This window comes from Physeter macrocephalus, chromosome 2 (genome assembly GCF_002837175.3).
Source record: "Physeter macrocephalus isolate SW-GA chromosome 2, ASM283717v5, whole genome shotgun sequence".
NCBI lineage: Eukaryota > Metazoa > Chordata > Mammalia > Artiodactyla > Physeteridae > Physeter > Physeter macrocephalus.
Window position 1 is genome coordinate 23,126,842 of NC_041215.1, and position 18,058 is coordinate 23,144,899.

The 18,058-nt window shown below is 59.0% G+C and overlaps 1 protein-coding gene across 1 annotated transcript; it reads left to right on the forward strand.

The window, feature by feature from the left end:
- The first annotated feature begins 1,697 nt into the window (after nt 1-1,697).
- Nucleotides 1,698-16,276, forward strand: SHC2 (SHC adaptor protein 2). The gene is made up of 12 exons (XM_028495912.2): nt 1,698-1,765; nt 3,464-3,524; nt 3,634-3,753; nt 4,916-4,969; nt 5,098-5,149; nt 5,237-5,363; nt 6,628-6,784; nt 7,450-7,507; nt 10,226-10,369; nt 11,843-12,153; nt 14,842-14,975; nt 16,195-16,276. The coding sequence occupies exons 1-11, from the start codon at nt 1,698-1,700 to the stop codon at nt 14,968-14,970; spliced, it is 1,281 nt and encodes a 426-aa protein (XP_028351713.1). The 3' UTR covers nt 14,971-14,975; nt 16,195-16,276.
- The last annotated feature ends 1,782 nt before the right edge of the window (nt 16,277-18,058 follow it).

Here is an 18,058-nt window from a genome sequence, read left to right on the forward strand (position 1 = left end):
TCTGCCCCTGGTCACTGACTAGGTAACTTCTGCTGTGTAACAAGCCATCGCGCAACCTAGTGCATGAAAACAACAAACACTTTAAAAAAAAAAATTTTATTTATTTATTTATTTATTTTTGGCTGCGTTGGGTCTTCATTGCTGCGTGCAGGCCCCCTCCAGCTGTGGCGAGCGGGGGCTACTCCTCATTGCGGTGAGCAGGCCCCTCATTGCGGTTGCTTCTCTTGTTGTGGAGCCCGGGTTCTAGGCACACGGGCTCAGTAGTTGTGGCACACGGGCTTAGTTGCCCCGTGGCATGTGGGATCTTAGTTCCCCGACCAGGGATCAAACCCGCGTCCCCTGAATTGGAAGGCAGATTCTTTACCGCTGGACCACCAGGGAAGTCCCTACCATTAACCCTTTTTTTTTTTTTTAATTTTTAAAATGTATTTATTTTTGGTTGCATTGGGTCTTTGTTGCTGCACGCGGGCCTTATCCAGTTGCGGTGAGCTGGGGTCACTCCGTGCTGCAGTGCACGGGCTTCTCATTGCGGCGGCTTCTCTTGTTGAGAGTTGAGAGCACGGGCTCTAGGCGCGTGGGCTCAGTAGTTGTGGCTCGCGGGCTCTAGAGCGCAGGCTCAGTAGTTGTGGCGCACGGGCTTAGTTGCTCCGCGGCATGTGGGATCTTCCTGGACCAGGGCTCGAACCCGTGTCCCCTGCATTGGTAGATGGATTCCCAACCTCTGTGCCACCAGGGAAGTCCCCCATTAACCGTTTTAAATCACAGTACAGTGGTATTTAGTACATTCACAAGATTGTGCAACCACCCAATCTATCTAGTTCCAGAACATTCCATCAACCCCCAAAAAAACCCCGTCCCCATTAGCTGTCACCCCCTACGCTCCTCCCCAGCCCCTGACAACCACGAACCCACTCTCTGTCCCTGTGGATTTTCTTGTCCTGGAAGTTTCCCATCAATGGGACCATACGACAGACGCTGCACATGGCTGTCCCAGGTCCCCTCCCAGCAGTGCAGACAGAACGTTGGAGGGTGCTGGTGGCCATCGTCTGGCCACCCTGCCCGCCCCCCCGCCTCGGCTGTTCCTGCCTTCTCTGTCCCTCAGCATCGTCTCTTGGAGATTTTGAATTACCGAATTACCTTCCGTGGAAATGGTAATCTGGGCAGGGGTGGGCACACTCTCCCTGGAAAAGGTCAGACAGTCAAAGCTTTGGGCTTCGCGGGCCAGACGTCCTCTGTCCCGCCTGCTCGCAGGCCCTGTCCTGGACCCTGGGGACGCAGAAGTGAACAGGGTCACCACCATCCAGTCCTCCTGGGCTGACGTTCTAGTGGAGCAGAAAGAGAATGAACAGCAGACGGTTAAATGAACAGCCAGGACTGAGCCTGGAGGAATCCACCGCTTCCAGGGAACAACTCACTTACAGTCAGGGAGGGCAGCTCTGAGGAGGTGACCGGGAGCCTGGAGCTGGGGAAGGAACCAGTCCGCAAATAGATGGGGGAAGGGACGGCTGGGGCTGGCTGGTGCAAAGGCCCTGTGGCAACCAGGCTGGGCCTCATAAGGTCAGAGGCGGGGGCTGGAGCCCAGGGTGGCGGGAGGGGAGGGCGGAGCGCTCGCTGGAGGGAAGGCTTGGGTTCCACGGTCAGTCCCCAGCTGGGCTCTGCTGGGCTGGCGCTGACCCTGTGCTCTCTCCCCGCAGTACATGGGCTGCATCGAAGTCCTCCGCTCTATGCGCTCCCTGGACTTCAGCACTCGCACCCAGGTCACCAGGTGAGGCCCGGCTGCGGGGGTGGGGGGGGTCTGGTGTGTAGCTCTGTGCTGGGAGTTGAGGGTGGTGGACTTGGCAACAATTCCCTCCCCCTTCCCGGATTGGGGAGCAGTGCTCTGCAGGGTCAGAGTGATCTGGGGCGGGGCACAGTCCCAGCTCTGTCCCTGCCTGCCGGTCACCCACGCTCTGCGGACCCCGGATGATCTCCATAACCTGGAGACGACAGCCCATCCCTCAGAGAGTGTGTGGGTCCCACGAGGGGTGTTGAGGACGCCCCAGCATGTCCTGGCACCCGGGGGGTGGTGCTGCTGCCTCCCGGTTGAGACTCAGAGCAGGGCTGCAAGGGGCTGGGAGCCCGTCCCAGGCGACCAGGGCATGTCCACCGTCCCGGCTTTTTTTTGGTGCAGAGGAGGCATGGTGATGTCGTGATGCTCTGAGCCGCCTGGACCCGAGTCGTGTAGAGTCAAGGGTACAACCAGGGCTGAGGCAGGAGGCGCCCACATCGTTTTGCATGTTGAAAACTGACTTAGTGCATTCACCAGAGACATTAAAAAACTCTATTGAGATGTAATTCACATATCAAGCAATTCACCCAAAGTGTACAATTCGATGTATTTTGCTGTTTTCGAAGTTATGCAACCATCACCACGATCTAGTTCCAGAACATTCCATCACCCTGAAAGAAAGCCGCATCCCCATCTGCAGTCACTGCATCCCCCTCCCCAGCCCCTGACAACCACGAACCCACTCTCTGTCTGTGGATCTGCCTGTCCTGGACGTTTCCCGTCAGTGGAATCACACACTGTGTGTCCTTCTGTGTCTGGCTTCTCTCCCTGAGCGTCGTGTTCTCAGGGTCCGTCCACGTGGTAGCGAGTGTCAGGGCTTCACCCCTTTTCAGGGCTGAGTGATGTTCCCGTGTGTGGAGGGGCCTCATTGTGTTTATCCATCTTCAGCTGATGGCCGTTCGGGTGCTTTCTGCCTTTCGGGCTGCTGTGAGTTGAGCTGCTGTGACGGCCCATGGGCAGGGTTTGTGTGGACGTGTGTTTTCAGTTCTCCAGGGTGTGCACCTGGCGGTGGGATTGCTTCACATTTTGAGCAGCTACTGCTCCATTTTACCTTCCCACCTGCGGGGTGAGGGCTTGGTTTCCCTCACGGCACCGACACTGTTGAGAGCCTGCTGTGTGTCTATCTGACCCTCAGGATCCTGTCAAAGTTCCAGCCCCTCCGCAGGGCTGAGCCGTTTCGTGGAAGTCTCTCCCATTCTGTTTTGGGGGGGTTAGTTCTGCCATTGTGTCTGGGGGCCCAGAGCAGAGGTCATCCCCTTATGCCACAGATGGGAATCTTGGCCAGCCTGTGGCCACACAGAACTTGGGGTTCAGGCTGGAGGGCTGTGTCAGCAACCCCAAATCTGACCCCCAAATCTGTCAAGTGGGCTGTGGCTCAGAGGTCCGCTGGTCACTGAGAGAGAAAGAGCTGGAGGGGGAGAGCTGAGGGCAGGGGCACCTGCGGGGCACACGGGGTGGGCGGCTGGGAGCCCGGAGCCCCTGGTCCAGGCTTCCGGGTGCCCCAGCATTCCTCCCTCCTCTGAGCCCCTCCCCGCTCAGGATCCACTGCACCCCTTCCTCAGCCCATCGCCCTCTGACCCCCACCCTTCTCTGAGCTCCTGCTCTCTAAGCCCCCTCCCCCCTCCGCCCACACAGGGAAGCCATCAACCGGCTCCATGAGGCCGTGCCTGGCATCCGGGGCTCCTGGAAGAAGAAGGTGGGTGAGGGGCCCACGGCCTCCGGGTGGGAGCGAGCGGGGGGGCACATGGCCATCCCGGGGCCCCCCACCGCGGGCCCACCTTCCTGGCGCCCTGTGCCCCCCGCAGGCCCCCAACAAGGCCCTGGCCTCCATCCTGGGCAAGAGCAACCTGCGCTTCGCAGGCATGAGCATTGCTGTCAGCATCTCCATCGACGGCCTCAACCTCTCCGTTCCCGCCACGCGCCAGGTGAGCGCCGCCCGCCCCCCACCAGCCTCCGCCAGCCCCGCCCAGGGCAGGGTCTGTGGACTCACCTAGGTGAAGCCTGGAGGCCTGCTGGGCGCGGGCCCTTGGGGGAAGTGCAGGTGTTGGTGTGAACTGCGCACCGGGACACGTGTGGATTGTGTTTTTTATTTTTTATTTTTTTTATTATTATTTTTTTTTTGCGGTACGCGGGCCTCTCACTGTTGCGGCCTCTCCCATCGCGGAGCACAGGCTCCGGACGCGCAGGCGCAGCGGCCGTGGCTCACGGGCCCAGCCGCTCTGCGGCACGTGGGATCTTCCCAGACCGGGGCACGAACCCGCCTCCCCTGCATCGGCAGGCGGATTCTTAACCACTGCGCTAACAGGGAAGTCCCGATACCATGGTTTTTAATTGTTCCAACAATTACTGTTTGTGGTTTCTTTTATGATAGCCATCTTGATTCTTATGTTTCTTTTTTCTTTTTCTTTTTTTTTTTTTTTTGCGTTACGCGGGCCTCTCACTGTTGCGGCCTCGCCCGTCGCGGAGCACAGGCTCCGGACGCGCAGGCGCAGCGGCCGTGGCTCACGGGCCCAGCCGCTCCGCGGCACGTGGGATCCTCCCGGACCGGGGCACGAACCCGCCTCCCCCGCATCGGCAGGCGGACTCTCAACCGCTGCGCCACCAGGGAAGCCCCACGCGTGGATTTTAGCACATGTGTCTGTGTCGGGGGTGTGGTGCCGTGTCTGAGCCCGGCGCCCACGTGCGCACGTGTGAGAGTGTCCACCGGTGCAGGGCGGGTTTGTCCTCCCGTGTGGCCGCGTGGCCGAGGGTCTCTGCGTCCTGCCCTGGCTGCGGGGCTGCCCGTCCAGAGGGGCTCTCGGTCATCCGGGCGTCCTGTCGAGGGGATGGCTCCATCCCCTCACCCCGGTCCTTCCGGCCCCCCTGTGGCCTTGGTCTGGTGACGGGCCCGAGCCCCTCTCTCCCCCCCCCCGACCCTGAAGCGGCAGCCCCGTGACTGGTGGTCTCTCTTTGGCCAGATCATCGCCCCACCCCGGTCCTTCCGGCCCCCCTGTGGCCGCCTTGGTCTGGTGACGGGCCCGAGCCCCCCCCCCCCCCCCCCCGACCCTGAAGCGGCAGCCCCGTGACTGGTGGTCTCTCTTTGGCCAGATCATCGCCAACCACCACATGCAGTCCATCTCCTTTGCGTCGGGCGGTGACACGGTAAGGCCGGGACTGGGGGTGGACTCCCGGCCCCTCTGTCCCCCCGGCCCCGAGACCCCCTGCCCGTGCCCATCGGTCCCACGCCCCGCGTTGCTGGGACTCCTCCGTCCGCCGCCCTCTCTCCCCAGGACATGGCGGATTATGTGGCCTACGTGGCCAAGGACCCCATCAACCAGAGAGGTGAGGCCCGGTGGGGGCGGGTGGGGCCCTCGGGCTGGAGCGCGTCAGCCGGCCGAGGCCCCGCTGATGCTACGCCACGACCCCCAGCCTGCCACATCCTGGAGTGCTGCGAGGGCCTCGCCCAGAGTGTCATCAGCACCGTGGGCCAAGCCTTCGAGCTGCGCTTCAAACAGTACCTGCACAGCCCCCCCAGGGTCGCCGTCCCCCCGGGAAGGTACCGGCCTGCCCGCCCCCTCCTCCCGCACCTCCGCCGGCCCCGCCCCTCCTCCCCGGGCTTGGGTCCTTGTCCCCTCCCTGCTCTGCGCCCCTCACGGCCCACGGCTCGGCCACCAGGACCCCGTTTCCGCATCTGTAAAACTGGGATCAAAACACCCCCACTCCCGGCTGAGGTGAGGGCTCAGGGGACTGGTTGGCGGGTGGTGGCCGTCATACTGTCATCGTTAGTCTGCACGGGGGCGGCTGGCGCTTCTGCAAAGGGCCAGACTGCACGCCCTGCCGTCTCAGCCATTGTGGCGGAAGACAGCCAAGGAGGGCGTGTGAGCGATTGGCGGAGGGCTGTGTGCCAGCAGAACTTTATTTATGGACACCCCAAACTCTGAATTTCATCTGACTTTCACATGTCATCAGATGGTGTTCTTCGGATGTTTTCTTAGCCATTTAACAGTTCTGTGGCGTAAAAGTGTAGAAACCGTCCTTAGCTCCTGGGCTGGCAGAGACAGGCAGTGGCCTGCGGTCGGCTATTTAAGTATCTGGACAGACAGGAATTGGCTAGAATGAGTAGTGAATAAATGAATTTGTTAGAAGTCCGACAGGCACCGATGAGGGGCCGGCGTGCACAGCTGGACACGCCCCTGCGGCCCTCGCACGGGCTTGCACGCCCCTCGCACACCCGTGCTGGGGCGGCCTCAGCCCCTCTCCTCCCCGGGCTGCAGGGCCCTCCTCTGGGGCCCCCACTGCGACCTGCTGTCCCTCCCTGACTGAGCGGCAGTCAGCGGCTTCCCCTCTTTTGCTCTTAGGAACCACACTTGCCCGGATGAGCCTCCGTGGCATAAATTTCGGAGGCGCCGTCCAGGGCCAGAGGGCGAGGGCGTTTTCAATGCTGACGGGTGTCGCCACCCTAAGCCGTGGCTTCCGGGTCCTGGGTGCAAGCCTGGCACCGTGCCCTGGCTCTCCGGTGGGACTGGCGTGGGCAAAGGGGGCGGAGACCAGCTTTTCTGAGGCCCTGCTTGGTTCAGCCAAAGCGCTGAGACTCGTGCAGAATCCCCTCTGATGGACAGAAAGGGGCACCCAGACCCTCCATCAGCAACGGTCCCTGGTGCCACCGCTCAGCCGATGGGGGCGCGGTCAGGGTCCCTGGGCCTGGCTTGCCCGCCCCGCGTTGCAAAGCTCAGCCTGGGGTCCTCGGCACCCTGTTGGGAGCCAGCCCCTTCCCCCGTCACGTGCTGGGGCCTGTGCTCCCGCTGGCTCTGTGTCCGCAGGCTGACCGGGCCGGAGGATTCGGCCTGGGGGGACGAGGAGGAGGCAGTACACAGCTACTACAACCGCACTCCCGGGAAGGAGCCGCCCCTGGGCGGGCTGGTGGACTCCAGGCTCACCCCCGCGCAGCAGCCCTGTGCCCTCGGGGCCCTTGGCCAGGTCAGCCTCTGCGGACCTCGTGGGGAGGGCGTCCCGGGGGGGCCTGACCCCCAGCTCCTCCGTCTGCCCCTCTTCTCTGTGATCCTAGAGGAGGGTCTCTTGTGCCGCCCCCGCCTCCTCCCTCCCTCCCTCCCTCCCTCCCTCCTCAAACTGCCCAGATCTGCTCGGCCCTATTCCTGACACCTCAGACGGGATTCCCATCGCAGACATTGAGGAGATGGGTACAGCAGTGATTGAATCAGGGCTTCCAAGGAGGATAACGAGAACGTACGCCAGGGAGACTGGCCGCCCCTGGTCAGGAGGATGTCCCTGAGGGCAGGGTTTGGGCTGGGCCCTGACGGGTCAGCAGGCGTTGCCCAGGAGAGCAGTGCAGGGAAGGACATCCAGGTGCAAGAGACAGCATGTGACGGGGCAGGCGTTCCAAGTGGGGACGGCCCACGAGGCTGCAGCAGAGGTGGGTGGTGGGCGCGCCGGCAGCTTGAGGCCAGGGAGCGGGGGACGGGTTCAGAGCCGAGCTTCGGATCTGGCTTATAGGAGGCTTGGTGTGGCAGACTGGGGTGCTGTGCTGTGAAGAGGGGGTGCTACAGGCCAGTCAGGAGGCTTGCCGTGGGAGATTGGGGTCTGGGCTTGCACACTGCCGGAGGACCCCTTGCTCTCTTTTTCAGGGAGCATCTCCTGCTCGAAGAGAGGCCCAAGGCCCGCAGTGGGACGTGGGCCCCTCAGGTACGGTCGGCCGCTCTCTGGACTGTGGGGGGCCCAGCCCTCCCCCTGGGTCCCCACCGCCCCTCACACGGCTCCCACACTTTGGGTCACACGCCACCTTCACCGGCGAGACTGTGTTCGCTCCCCGTGCTCTTAGAGATTTGACAGCGTCTGCTTTTTTTTTTTTTTATTCCGTGCAGACCAGTTTCCTTGTATTTTGGGCATAGATACTGCATCTCGTGGTTCAAAGCACCAGAGTATAAAAAGGCATCCAGTGAAAAGTCAGTCCCCCTGACCCGTTTGTTTTATCCACCTCCCTAATCAGGTAACCGCTGTTGGTAGTTCCCATGGTTTTTCCAGAACTGTACACGCACATTCAAGTCAACTCAGACATACGCGGCTTTCCCCGGTTTTTAGACGGTGGCGTGCTATCTACCCCTCCACCTTGCTTTCCCCTCGTAACAACCCAGCTTCGAATCCTCCCCGCATCAGGGCATGGCAGTCGCGCCCCCCTTCTTTTTCACCACGGCATAGTCCCCGCCACGTGAAGGACCGTCCTCGCTCAGACATTTGGGCACTTTCCAGGTGTTCGCCACGACAGCGTCCACCACTCAGCTCTGTTCGAGGGCCTCCGTAGAATCCGTGCCCGGGACAGTGGCCGCTGTTCCATGTGATAGAAATCACACAGCTGCCCTTTCGGTTTACATTCCCACCAGGTATCCTGAGCTTTTAACACAATGGTGGCGTTTTCAGCCATTTAAATGTTAACGTTATACAGCATTTAGAGTGACAGAGCAGGCTAAAATCCCCTTTGCCCCAGCTCCGAGGTCGTGACCTCACCCCCCTGGCACTTTTGTGTCTCCTTTCAGCCTTTATTACCAACAGGCCCCCAAAGGAGTCAGGACCCCGAGGCAGGCTGCGGACACCTTCGGTCTCTCTGGGGCTCTGGCTGCGTCCGTGTGCTCTTCTGAACGGCTGCGGAGTTGCTTATTGACGTGGCCCCCTCTTGATGGGTGGCAGACCCCCTTGGGCCCCCCCGTGTGTCCCTCCCACGGATGCTGAGCTGTGGATGGAGTGCACACGTCAGCCACAGTAGGGAAGCTGCCAAACGGCTCCCTGATGAGTCTGGGAAGTGTGTTTGCCCACCAGCCCTGCTGTGGCTGCCTGTTCCCTCACAGCCGTGCTGACATGTGTTGGGCTTTTTTTTTTTTTAGATCTTCCCAAACAATCTGGGCATTTCACTGCCGAGCATCAGAACCCTACTGGCTCCCGGAGCTCGTGGTTAAAGAACACGCGTGGCACTGGGTACCCAGCAGGTGCCCAGCCGTCCTCTGGCCCTGGTCGGCTATTTCTCTGGGGCATGGGCTTCTCAGGCCTGACTCCCGGGGCTCACTAGCATTTCCTACCCCTGAGCCTTTGCACATGATGTTATCACTTCTTATCGTGCCTTTCCCGAGTCTCTGGCCAAGAACTCCTACCAATGTGTCAATGCCCCAGCTCCAATGCCCAGGAATTTTCTCTCTTTGGACTCCTGCAACCCAGGTTTCTTCCTTCTCACTTCACCTTGATTATAAGAGGCCGGGAGAACCTGTGCCTCCTCTGTGCAGGCTGGGAAGCCTGGGCTGAGGCCCCTCGGCCCCCATCAACCACCCAGGGCTGGAGCAGCATCAGTACACAGAGGGTTTCATCTTCACCCCTACTTGTGAGGAAGCTACTCCCATTCTCTCCATTTTGCAGAGGAGGAGACTGAGGCACTGAGAGGTGATCTTACTTGCCCATGCCCACAGAGGGTGGAGCCGATGTATGAGCCCAGGTGTCTGCGAGGGTTAAGGATACAATTGGCATAAAGCAGAGATCGCGGCTGCGGGCCCTTGGGCTGCATTTGGCCACAGTGTCTTCAAAGGTCATTATTTCCCTGCCAACGATTAAAAATGGAGACGTTTAGAAAGGGATTGACACTTCTGGGGAAAAAAAAAATACACACGTGTCCTTTGAACCTAGGAAAAGATGCTGAACCTTGCTCCAAATAAGAGAAATGGAAATTAAGTTCCCCCAGGATGCCATTTCTCACCTATCGGGTCAGTGAAAATCCAACAGTCTGATAATACACGGTGGTGAGGCCTTGGGAACAGGGCGGAGGCAAACTGGTGAGGATCCAGCAGATCTGGACCCAGGTGCTGAGGGACCCGGGGAGAAACTCCACCAAGGATATCTTTTCATGGAGTTGTGGCTTTTGAACCATGTGAATGCCTTATACATTCAAAAACAAAACTGAGAAAAGAAAAGGAAGGAAAGCCTGAAATAGAACGCAAGCAAACAAATGACTTGACCGTGTATCATGTTGATAACATAATTACAGGGAGAGCAGAATTTTATTGTTATTATTTTTTAAACGTGGAGATTTAACATAAACATTGGGGTTCCTGCCTTCCCTCGACACTGGGAAGCTCTGGCCCCCTAGGCCGCTTTCCCGCCCGGCAGACGGGCGTGGGTGTGTGTGGGGGGTGCTGGGGGCGCGGCTCCCCGTGGACCTCCGCGTCTGCACAGCCCCCTGCGCCGCGCCGGGCTGGGCTTTTATGCGGTTTTTCACTCCTGACCCTGCTGTGCAAAGGGGCGGGGCTTCCTTCCTGGCGGGAGACAGGTGTGGGCGGGGCTGCCCTCCAGGGCCCTTGTCCTTGGGCTCCCCCCCCCACCCCCGGACCCCGCTGATCCCACGCCCCTCCGGCTCCCCAACCCCAGCCCCGCCCGGGGATGGCTACGTGCAGGCAGACGCCCGGGGCCCGCGAGACTACGAGGACCACCTGTACGTCAACACGCAGGGTCTGGACGGCCCGGAGCCCCTGCAGCCTGAGGACAGCCCCAAGAAGGACCTGTTCGACATGAGTAAGTGAGGGCAAGCGTGCCTGCGGGAGGAGGCCGGGCCCGAGCAGCCCGTGGCCTGATGGGAGATGCCCTGCGTCCTCCCCTTGGGACTTCTCCCCAGGTTGTAGGGTTGGGGCGGGGAAGTGTGCTTCCTATGGTACTCCCTCCTCGGTGGGACCCTCCAGTCTCTTGAGGGTAACCCCAGCTCCCTCTCTATGGGGGAAGAGTGAGATGGGGGGCGTTCAGGCGTCTCTTCTCTGTGGGACGCCTCAGTCTGCAGGAGGCCTAGTTCCCTATCTCTGGGTCTCCCCAGGCGTCTCTTGTTGCCGAGCAGGGGCTCTAGGCGGGCGGGCTCAGTAGTTGTGGCTCGCGGGCTCAGTAGTTGTGGCTCGCGGGCCCTAGAGCGCAGGCTCAGTAATTGTGGCGCACGGGCTTAGCTGCTCCGTGGCATGTGGGATCTTCCCGGACCAGGCCTCGAACCCGTGTTCCCTGCATTGGCAGGCGGATTCTTAACCACTGCGCCACCAGAGAAGCCCTGGAAATCTCTTCCTTCACAGTTTGCAAAGCCTCCTTTTCCCCACGGACAGCTCGATTTCTTGTCATTACAGTAGTGACCTGACACCTGCACCTGCTGTGGCCCTGCTGGCCCCTCACAGCAATTTCAGATGGGAAAGGAGGTGCTCCGGGTGTGAACCCCTTCTGAGGCAGGCTGTCCCCTTGGGTGACCGGCCAGATGGTCCAGCAACCCCAGTGGAGAAAGTGATGCTTGTTGCCGGGCGCCCATTAGTAATCCTGGGGTTGCCTCTGATTTGCCCTCCTTGGGTCATGTGCTCATCCCCCAGACAATCGCTGGGCCAGGGGTGCGAGATGAATATGCTGATTGGCCAGGACTGGTCACATGTCCAGGGAGCGGGAGGCTGGGTCAGCTTCCCCTGGGTCACTGGAGGAGTCAGGGGGGAGTGACCTGGAGGGACCGGAAGCGGAAGGAGGGTGGAGGCAGAGCACAGACACACCAGGGCAGGGGTCAGGGCTGCGACTCTGCACTCCAGGGTGTTTGAGCTATGCGGCCACATCTCAGAGAGGGTGGCTGGCTTGCACAGTGTCACAATGGTGCCTGCTGGGGAGCCTTAGGAAACTTAGGAAGACCATCAGGAGCTTTTCCATTAGAGTTTGGAAAAGAAAGGGATGCCTGCTGCCTACCGCCGAGGTGGAGCATGCAGTGGAGGTCCTGGCCAGTGCGGTCAGACGAGCTGCTGAAACAAGAGGCATAAACACTGGGAAGGAAGCCAGTGTAACAAGACAAGAAAAAGAAGGTGTGCACCTTGGAAAGAAAGACATGCTCGTTCTTTGCATATGCTTAGAAAAATCCAAGAGAATATATTGCGTTACTAATAGAAGCAATAAAAGGTGAAGGAGCGTGTCCCCCCAGCCCAGGCCCCTCCCTCCCCGCAGGAGGCAGCTGCCCTCCGCCTCCCGCACGGTCTTCGCCCACAGGACCCTTCGAGGATGCCCTGAGGCTGCACGAGTGCTCCGTGGCCGCGGGTCCCCCGGCAGCCCCCCTTCCCGTGGAGGACCAGTGGCCCAGCCCGCCGACCCGCCGGGCCCCCATCGCCCCCACGGAAGAGCAGCTGCGGCAGGAGCCCTGGTACCACGGCCAGATGAGCCGTCGGGCGGCGGAGAAACTGCTTCGAGTGGACGGGGACTTCCTTGTGCGGGACAGCGTCACCAACCCGGGGCAGTATGTCCTCACCGGCATGCACGCAGGGCAGCCCAAGCACCTGCTGCTCGTGGACCCCGAAGGCGTGGTAAGGTGGGCGCGGGGGCGGGGCAGGGGTGGGGCGGGGGCTGGAGGCTGCGTGGGGTGGGGGTGGGGAGGGGGCGTGGGGCAGGTGTGGAGCCGGGACGGGCAGGGAAGGGACCTGGCCTCTCCCCTCAGCCCAAGGCCCAGGGTGCCCGCCTTTTGAGAGCCCTTTAGGTTTACTGAAGTATTTTTCAGATTACAGAGCCCTTTACTCTGTTTCCCTTTACCAGGTATTTTAGAATTACAAAGTATTTTGCAGTTTTAGAAGACTTTTAGGTTTTACAAAGGACTTCCCAGTCTATAAAGCATTTAGAGGGGTTACAAAACCTTTTCCAATCTCAAGGCCTTTTAGGACTTACAAAGTACCATATTCCATCATTTGCAAGATGCACTTTTTCCCCCCACATTCTGTCATCGCTAACGCATCTTGCAAACAGTGATGTCTTTGAGCGATAAATTTGGTCGTTTCAGTTTCTAACGTATCTGAGGGTTCACAAAGCACGTCTCCATTTACAAGGAGTTTCAGGGCCTGCAAGTTACGGAATTGCTTCTGCCCTCTGGTACACACTTTCCTCTCATTTTGACATCTCTCAAGTCTTGACTTTTTTTTAAACCATCAGTTGCATCACTTTTAGCATTACTGAACTTGGAGGTTTTTTCCTCTCCTTGTGGTACGTAATAAATTGTGATGCATCTTGCAGCTTGCCTGGAGTCAGTGAGGTTTGGCATATTCTGTAGCTCCTAAAGCATCTTAGGGTTTACAAGGCATTTTCCAATTGACAACGAGTGCTAGGGTTTTGAAGGGTTTTCCATTGTCCAAGGGCCTTGGGCTTTGTAGGGTGTTTCTCGGGTTAGAAGGAGCGTGGGGTGTTAAGGGCCTTCTCAGAGTTTACCAGGTGCTTTTGCCACCTCCAGCTGAATCCTCGGCGCCGCCCTGGGGGGCTGCGTGTGCTCTCTGTGCCCTGTACGGGGCACACTGGGGTGGCGACTGTGTTCCCTGGCCCAGGTGGGGCCACGGCTCCAGGCCCCTGTTCTGTCAGTTCCCTGAGCCACCTCCTCCCTCGTGTCTGAACCCAGTGCTCACAGCTGTGGCCTCAGCCTGGCGTGCCGTCAGCCCTCCCCCGGGCCTAATTCCCTCTCGGGTAAACAGATCTCCAGGATGAGAGACGCTATAGAAGCTTCAGAACCTCCTTACATGCTTGGTTAACATGCAGGTTCCCAGGTCCTGTCCCCAGTGCCTGGAACATAGGTGGTTTGCCGTGGACCCAGGCATGTGCATTGCCAGCCCGCTCCCCGGGTGATTTGTACCCAGCGAGTCTGGCATCGCCCATGAAGGTCTGGCAGCTGGCGGCCAGCGGGTCTGCGTTGCGTCCAGGTCTGTACGCAGGAGGCTGAGATTTTTCTCATTCTAAGATGCAGGTGGCTTTTAGATTTGGTGGTTCTGATTTTCAGATCCATGTCTACAAGATTCCTGGCGTGTATTCATTTCCTAGTGCTGCCCTCCCAAATGATCACCAACTGGGCAGCTTAAAACCACAGAGATTTATTCTCTCCCAGCTCTGGAGGCCAGACGTCTGACACCAAGGCGTTGGCCGGGCTGGTTCCTTCTGAGGCTCTGAGGGAGGATTGGGTTCGGGCCTCCCCCTCGGCATCTCACGGTTGCCGGAAATTCTTGTTCTCTGGCTCGTGGACACATCACCCCAGTCACCGCCTCTGTCTTCTCGTGGCCCCTCCCTGTGTCTCTGTGTCCAAGCTTTTTCTCTTCTTATAAGGACGCCGGTCATTGGATTTGTGGCCACCTGAGTAATCCAAGATGAACTCAGCCTTTTTTACTCTTTTTTAAAATTAATTTTTTAATTGAGGAGTAGTTGATTTACAATGCTGTATTAATTTCTGCTGTACAGCAAAGTGTCTCAGTTATACATACATACGTATATACATTCTTTCCTATATTCTTTTCCATTATGGTTTTCCCAGGATATTGAATATAGTTCCCTGTGCTCTACAGTAGGATCTTGTTATCCATTCTCTATATAATAGTTTGCATCTGCTAACCGCAAACTCCCGATCCATCCTTCCCCCACCCCCCTCCCCCTTGGCGACCACAAGCCTGTTCTCTATGTCTGTGAGTCTGTTTTCGTTTTGTAAATAAGTTCATTTGCATCATATTTTAGATTCCACATATAAGTGCTATCATATGATATTTGTCTTCCTCTTTCTGAGTTACTCCACTTAGTATGATAATCTCCAGGTCCGTTCACGCTGCCGCAAATGGCGTTATTTCATTCTGTTTTATGGCCGAGTAGTATTCCGTTGTACCTGTGGACCACATCTTCCTTATCCATCAGGGTGAACTCATCTTAATCACATCTGCAAAGAGGCCTTTTCCAAACAAGAGCCCATTCACAGGTTTCAGGGGTTAAGATGCAGACATATCTTTTTTGGTGGGGGGAGGGGTACCACTCAACCCGCTACAGGAAGCGTGGCCCCAGCGTGCTGGGGCTTTTGGAGCCTGTGTCCACACGTAGTTCTGGAATTCTGAGGCTGATTCCGTGGCTGAAGTCTCTGACCCGGTGGTTCTCAGCCTCGAGCGCGAGCTGTCGGAGGGCTCGTGAAGACGCAGCTTCCCGTCAGCAGGTCTGGGGCTGGCCCGAGAGTTTGGGTGCTGACGCCAAGGCCTCTGGCCCCACAGGTGCGGACAAAGGACGTGCTCTTCGAGAGCATCAGCCACCTGATCGACTACCACCTGCAGAACGGGCAGCCCATCGTGGCCGCCGAGAACGAGCTGCACCTGCGTGGCGTCGTCAAGCGGGAACCCTGAGCCAGGTGCGTCCGGCCCGCGTGGGCTCCCAGCCCCCATTCGCCAGATTTTTCTCACCTTAAACACTAAGATGCACGTGCCACATAATTCACCCACAGCTCAGGGGGTTTCAGTGTCTTCACAGAGCTGTGCCACCTTCCCCCATCGAATTCCAGAACATTCCGTCACCCCCAAAGGAAACCCGTCCCCATCAGCAGTCATGCTCTGAGTTGTTTAGGGTAACTCCGTGTTTAACTGGGGGTAAAAAGCCCCCGGAGGAGGTGGGTCTGGCGGGGCTGGAGTGTGAGGCGAGGTGGGTGGGTGAGAAGGTCCACCTGTGCCTGTCACTTCTGGAGCCTCGGGAGGTCTTGAGTGGGTGAGGAACAGGCAGGTCTGGGTGATTCCAGGGCCTCTCTGGTTGGTGGGGGAGCCTGGGGTGAGGTGGGGGCCTGGCTAGGCAGGGGAGGATGCGGCCGAGCTGGGGCACAGAGGGGTCTGGGTGGCAGCCGCAGTCTTTGGGGAGCGGACGGAGGCAGGACCCGGGGATACAGGGAAGCTGGGAGCCGGGGGCTCAGCTCGCAGAGGCAAGAGGGTGGCGGAATTTCCCCAAAGGCTGAGAGGCGCCTCTGGGCCAGGTTGGGCTGCTCTCCCGTCCCCATGACAACAGTCTCTTCCTGCCTCCTTCCCCACTCAGCGCTGGCCTGCTCCCTGCCCCCAGCCAGTCCTCGGCCACCACCGCAGGCAGAGACAGGATTCCCAATCTGGGGCAGGGCTCCAGGGATGGGGGTGGCCTGTGGAACACCTGAAACGATCTGCAGCACCGTGGGGCCGTGTGTGTGCACGTGCCAGGGTCTGACCTGCTTCCCTTCTACTCCCTAAGCTGTTTGTGACCCGAGAAGCGACACCGATGGCAGTAATAATAGCTGCTAACGCAGCAGCTGTTGCGTCCAGGCCCTGAGCTCATCCCTTCTCCACATCTTCACTGACTCCCCTGCACCGCTGACAAGGGCACTGTTAATAGCGTTCTCGTTTTGGGAAGGAGCAGCAGCACAGAGAGGTTAAGGGAGTACCCTAGGTCACACAGCAAGGCCATGCAGGAGCTGGGGCTCAAACCCTGGCCCTCCGCCTGAGGCTTGACGCTGGCTCACTTGGCTGCCTTGTAACTGAGGTCTCTGACACCTGAAGCCAGGTCTCCGGTTGCTGTCTCTGCTGAGCCTTGTCCTCTCCTTCTCTTTCTCCCCCCAGGTTGTGGTTCTCAGCCTGTGGCTCCTGTCCCCGCTCCCCCAGGATGGCCCTGTCGTGGCCTTAGGGGCCCTCAGCCTTTCTCTGGACCCTGGTTGGGCCGGAATCGCCGCTGTCTCTCCTTCCTCCGCGTGGGTCTCTGGAATCTTCCTTCTCCAGCTGGCCCTGGGCTGGGCTGGGTCAACCCCGCCACGAGAGGGGGCCCACGACCCCTTTCTCCCACCAAGCCCTCTGCCTGCCACCAGCCTTCACCTGGAGTGAGGGCACACATACCAAAGACAGAGCCTTTTCTCGCCTTTAAAGAAAATATATCAAAAAGCAGCCATCTATCTCAGAGCCCTGGCCCAGGTTCCTGATGGGGCAAGGAGGCACCGTTTCCTTTCCCGGCTGGACGTCAGCTCACCTCCCTGGAACCGGCGGGTCCCCAGTTCCCTGGCATGGAGATGGATTCCTGTCCTGGCCGGGCTCAGATTTTCCACCTGAAAAAATGAGTGCACAGTTGTCTTTTGGGGGGAGAATCGAGGTGCTTTGGGCCCTCAGGCCAGGGCAAATGCTGATGTTGAAGTGGGGGGCAGCCTTGGGATGATGGGGGGCATCCAGGCAACCCCAAGACAACTGACCCGGGTGGGGGTGGTTGTGAGGCCCCTGCCCTCCCAGCTGTCAGCCTGCACTGGACACTTGGCCTCTGTTTGTAATTAAACCTGGGAATGTCCACGGGGAGCGTGAGCCCTCCCGCGCCTCACAAGGCCCTCTCGGGATGGGGGTCTGGGTTCAGTCTCCTGGGGGCGGGAAGCCAAGGCAGCCCTGGATTTGGCCTCCCCGGGGCCGGAGGACGAGGGAGCCAGGCCCCGGCTGTGCCCCTGTTGGGGGCGATGCCAAATTCCCCGACATTTCCCAGAACCTTAATCTTATCCTGAGAGAAAGCACACTCCAGCTCCTCTGTCCAACATATCCCCAGCTTCTCTTTGGAAACACTCTGTCTCCCAAATGCCACAGACTTCTGTCCTTCGAGATACCCCCAGGTATCTGGCAAAAAGCTCTTTGTTTTCTTCTCCAAACAGCTCCTAACTTGTCCCGAAAGATGGCCTGACTTCTCGGTCTCCCAATGTCTCTCGTCCTCATTTTCCTGAGAAGACCCCAGTTCTCTCTCAGGCCCCTTTATCGACCTCAAAGCCCCTACTTCTCCCGCATGCCCAGCTCCCTGCTCTGGCACCCGACTCTCTTCTCCTGACCTTCCCTCACATGATTTCTACTTCCCAGGGAGACCCCCCCCCATCTCTCCCCAGGACCCTCCTTCAACTCCTCCCACAAACATGGAGGCATCCCTCCCAAGGAGGCACCCCAAGCCTCACCACATCCCTGCCACTCTGGGCCACACCCCTACCCAGGGTCTGGCTCTGGGGAGGGGCTGTGCTTTCTCTGCTGTCAGCAGGCTCTGTCCCAGGCTGTGGGGTGACCTGGTAAGGGTGTGGGCAGTGAAAGCCACTCGGGTCTGCCTGTAACTAGGGGGGAAGCCATCAAAAGGCAGAGCCAGAAGGGAACTCTGATGCCATGTCTCTTACTTCAGAGACCTGGAGACACCAATCCATCCATCCATCATCCACCCATCCATCCACCCACCCATCCATCCATCCATCCATCCATCCACTCACCTATCCACCCATCCACCCATCCACCCATCCATCCACTCACCTACCCATCCATCCATCCACCCACCCATCCACCCATCCACCCATCCATCCATCCATCCATCCATCTGTCCATCCATCGTTCATCAGTCTACCCACCTATCCATCACACATCCATCCATCTAACTACCTATTCACCATTCATTTGTCCATCCATCCACACCCCCATCCTCATATCC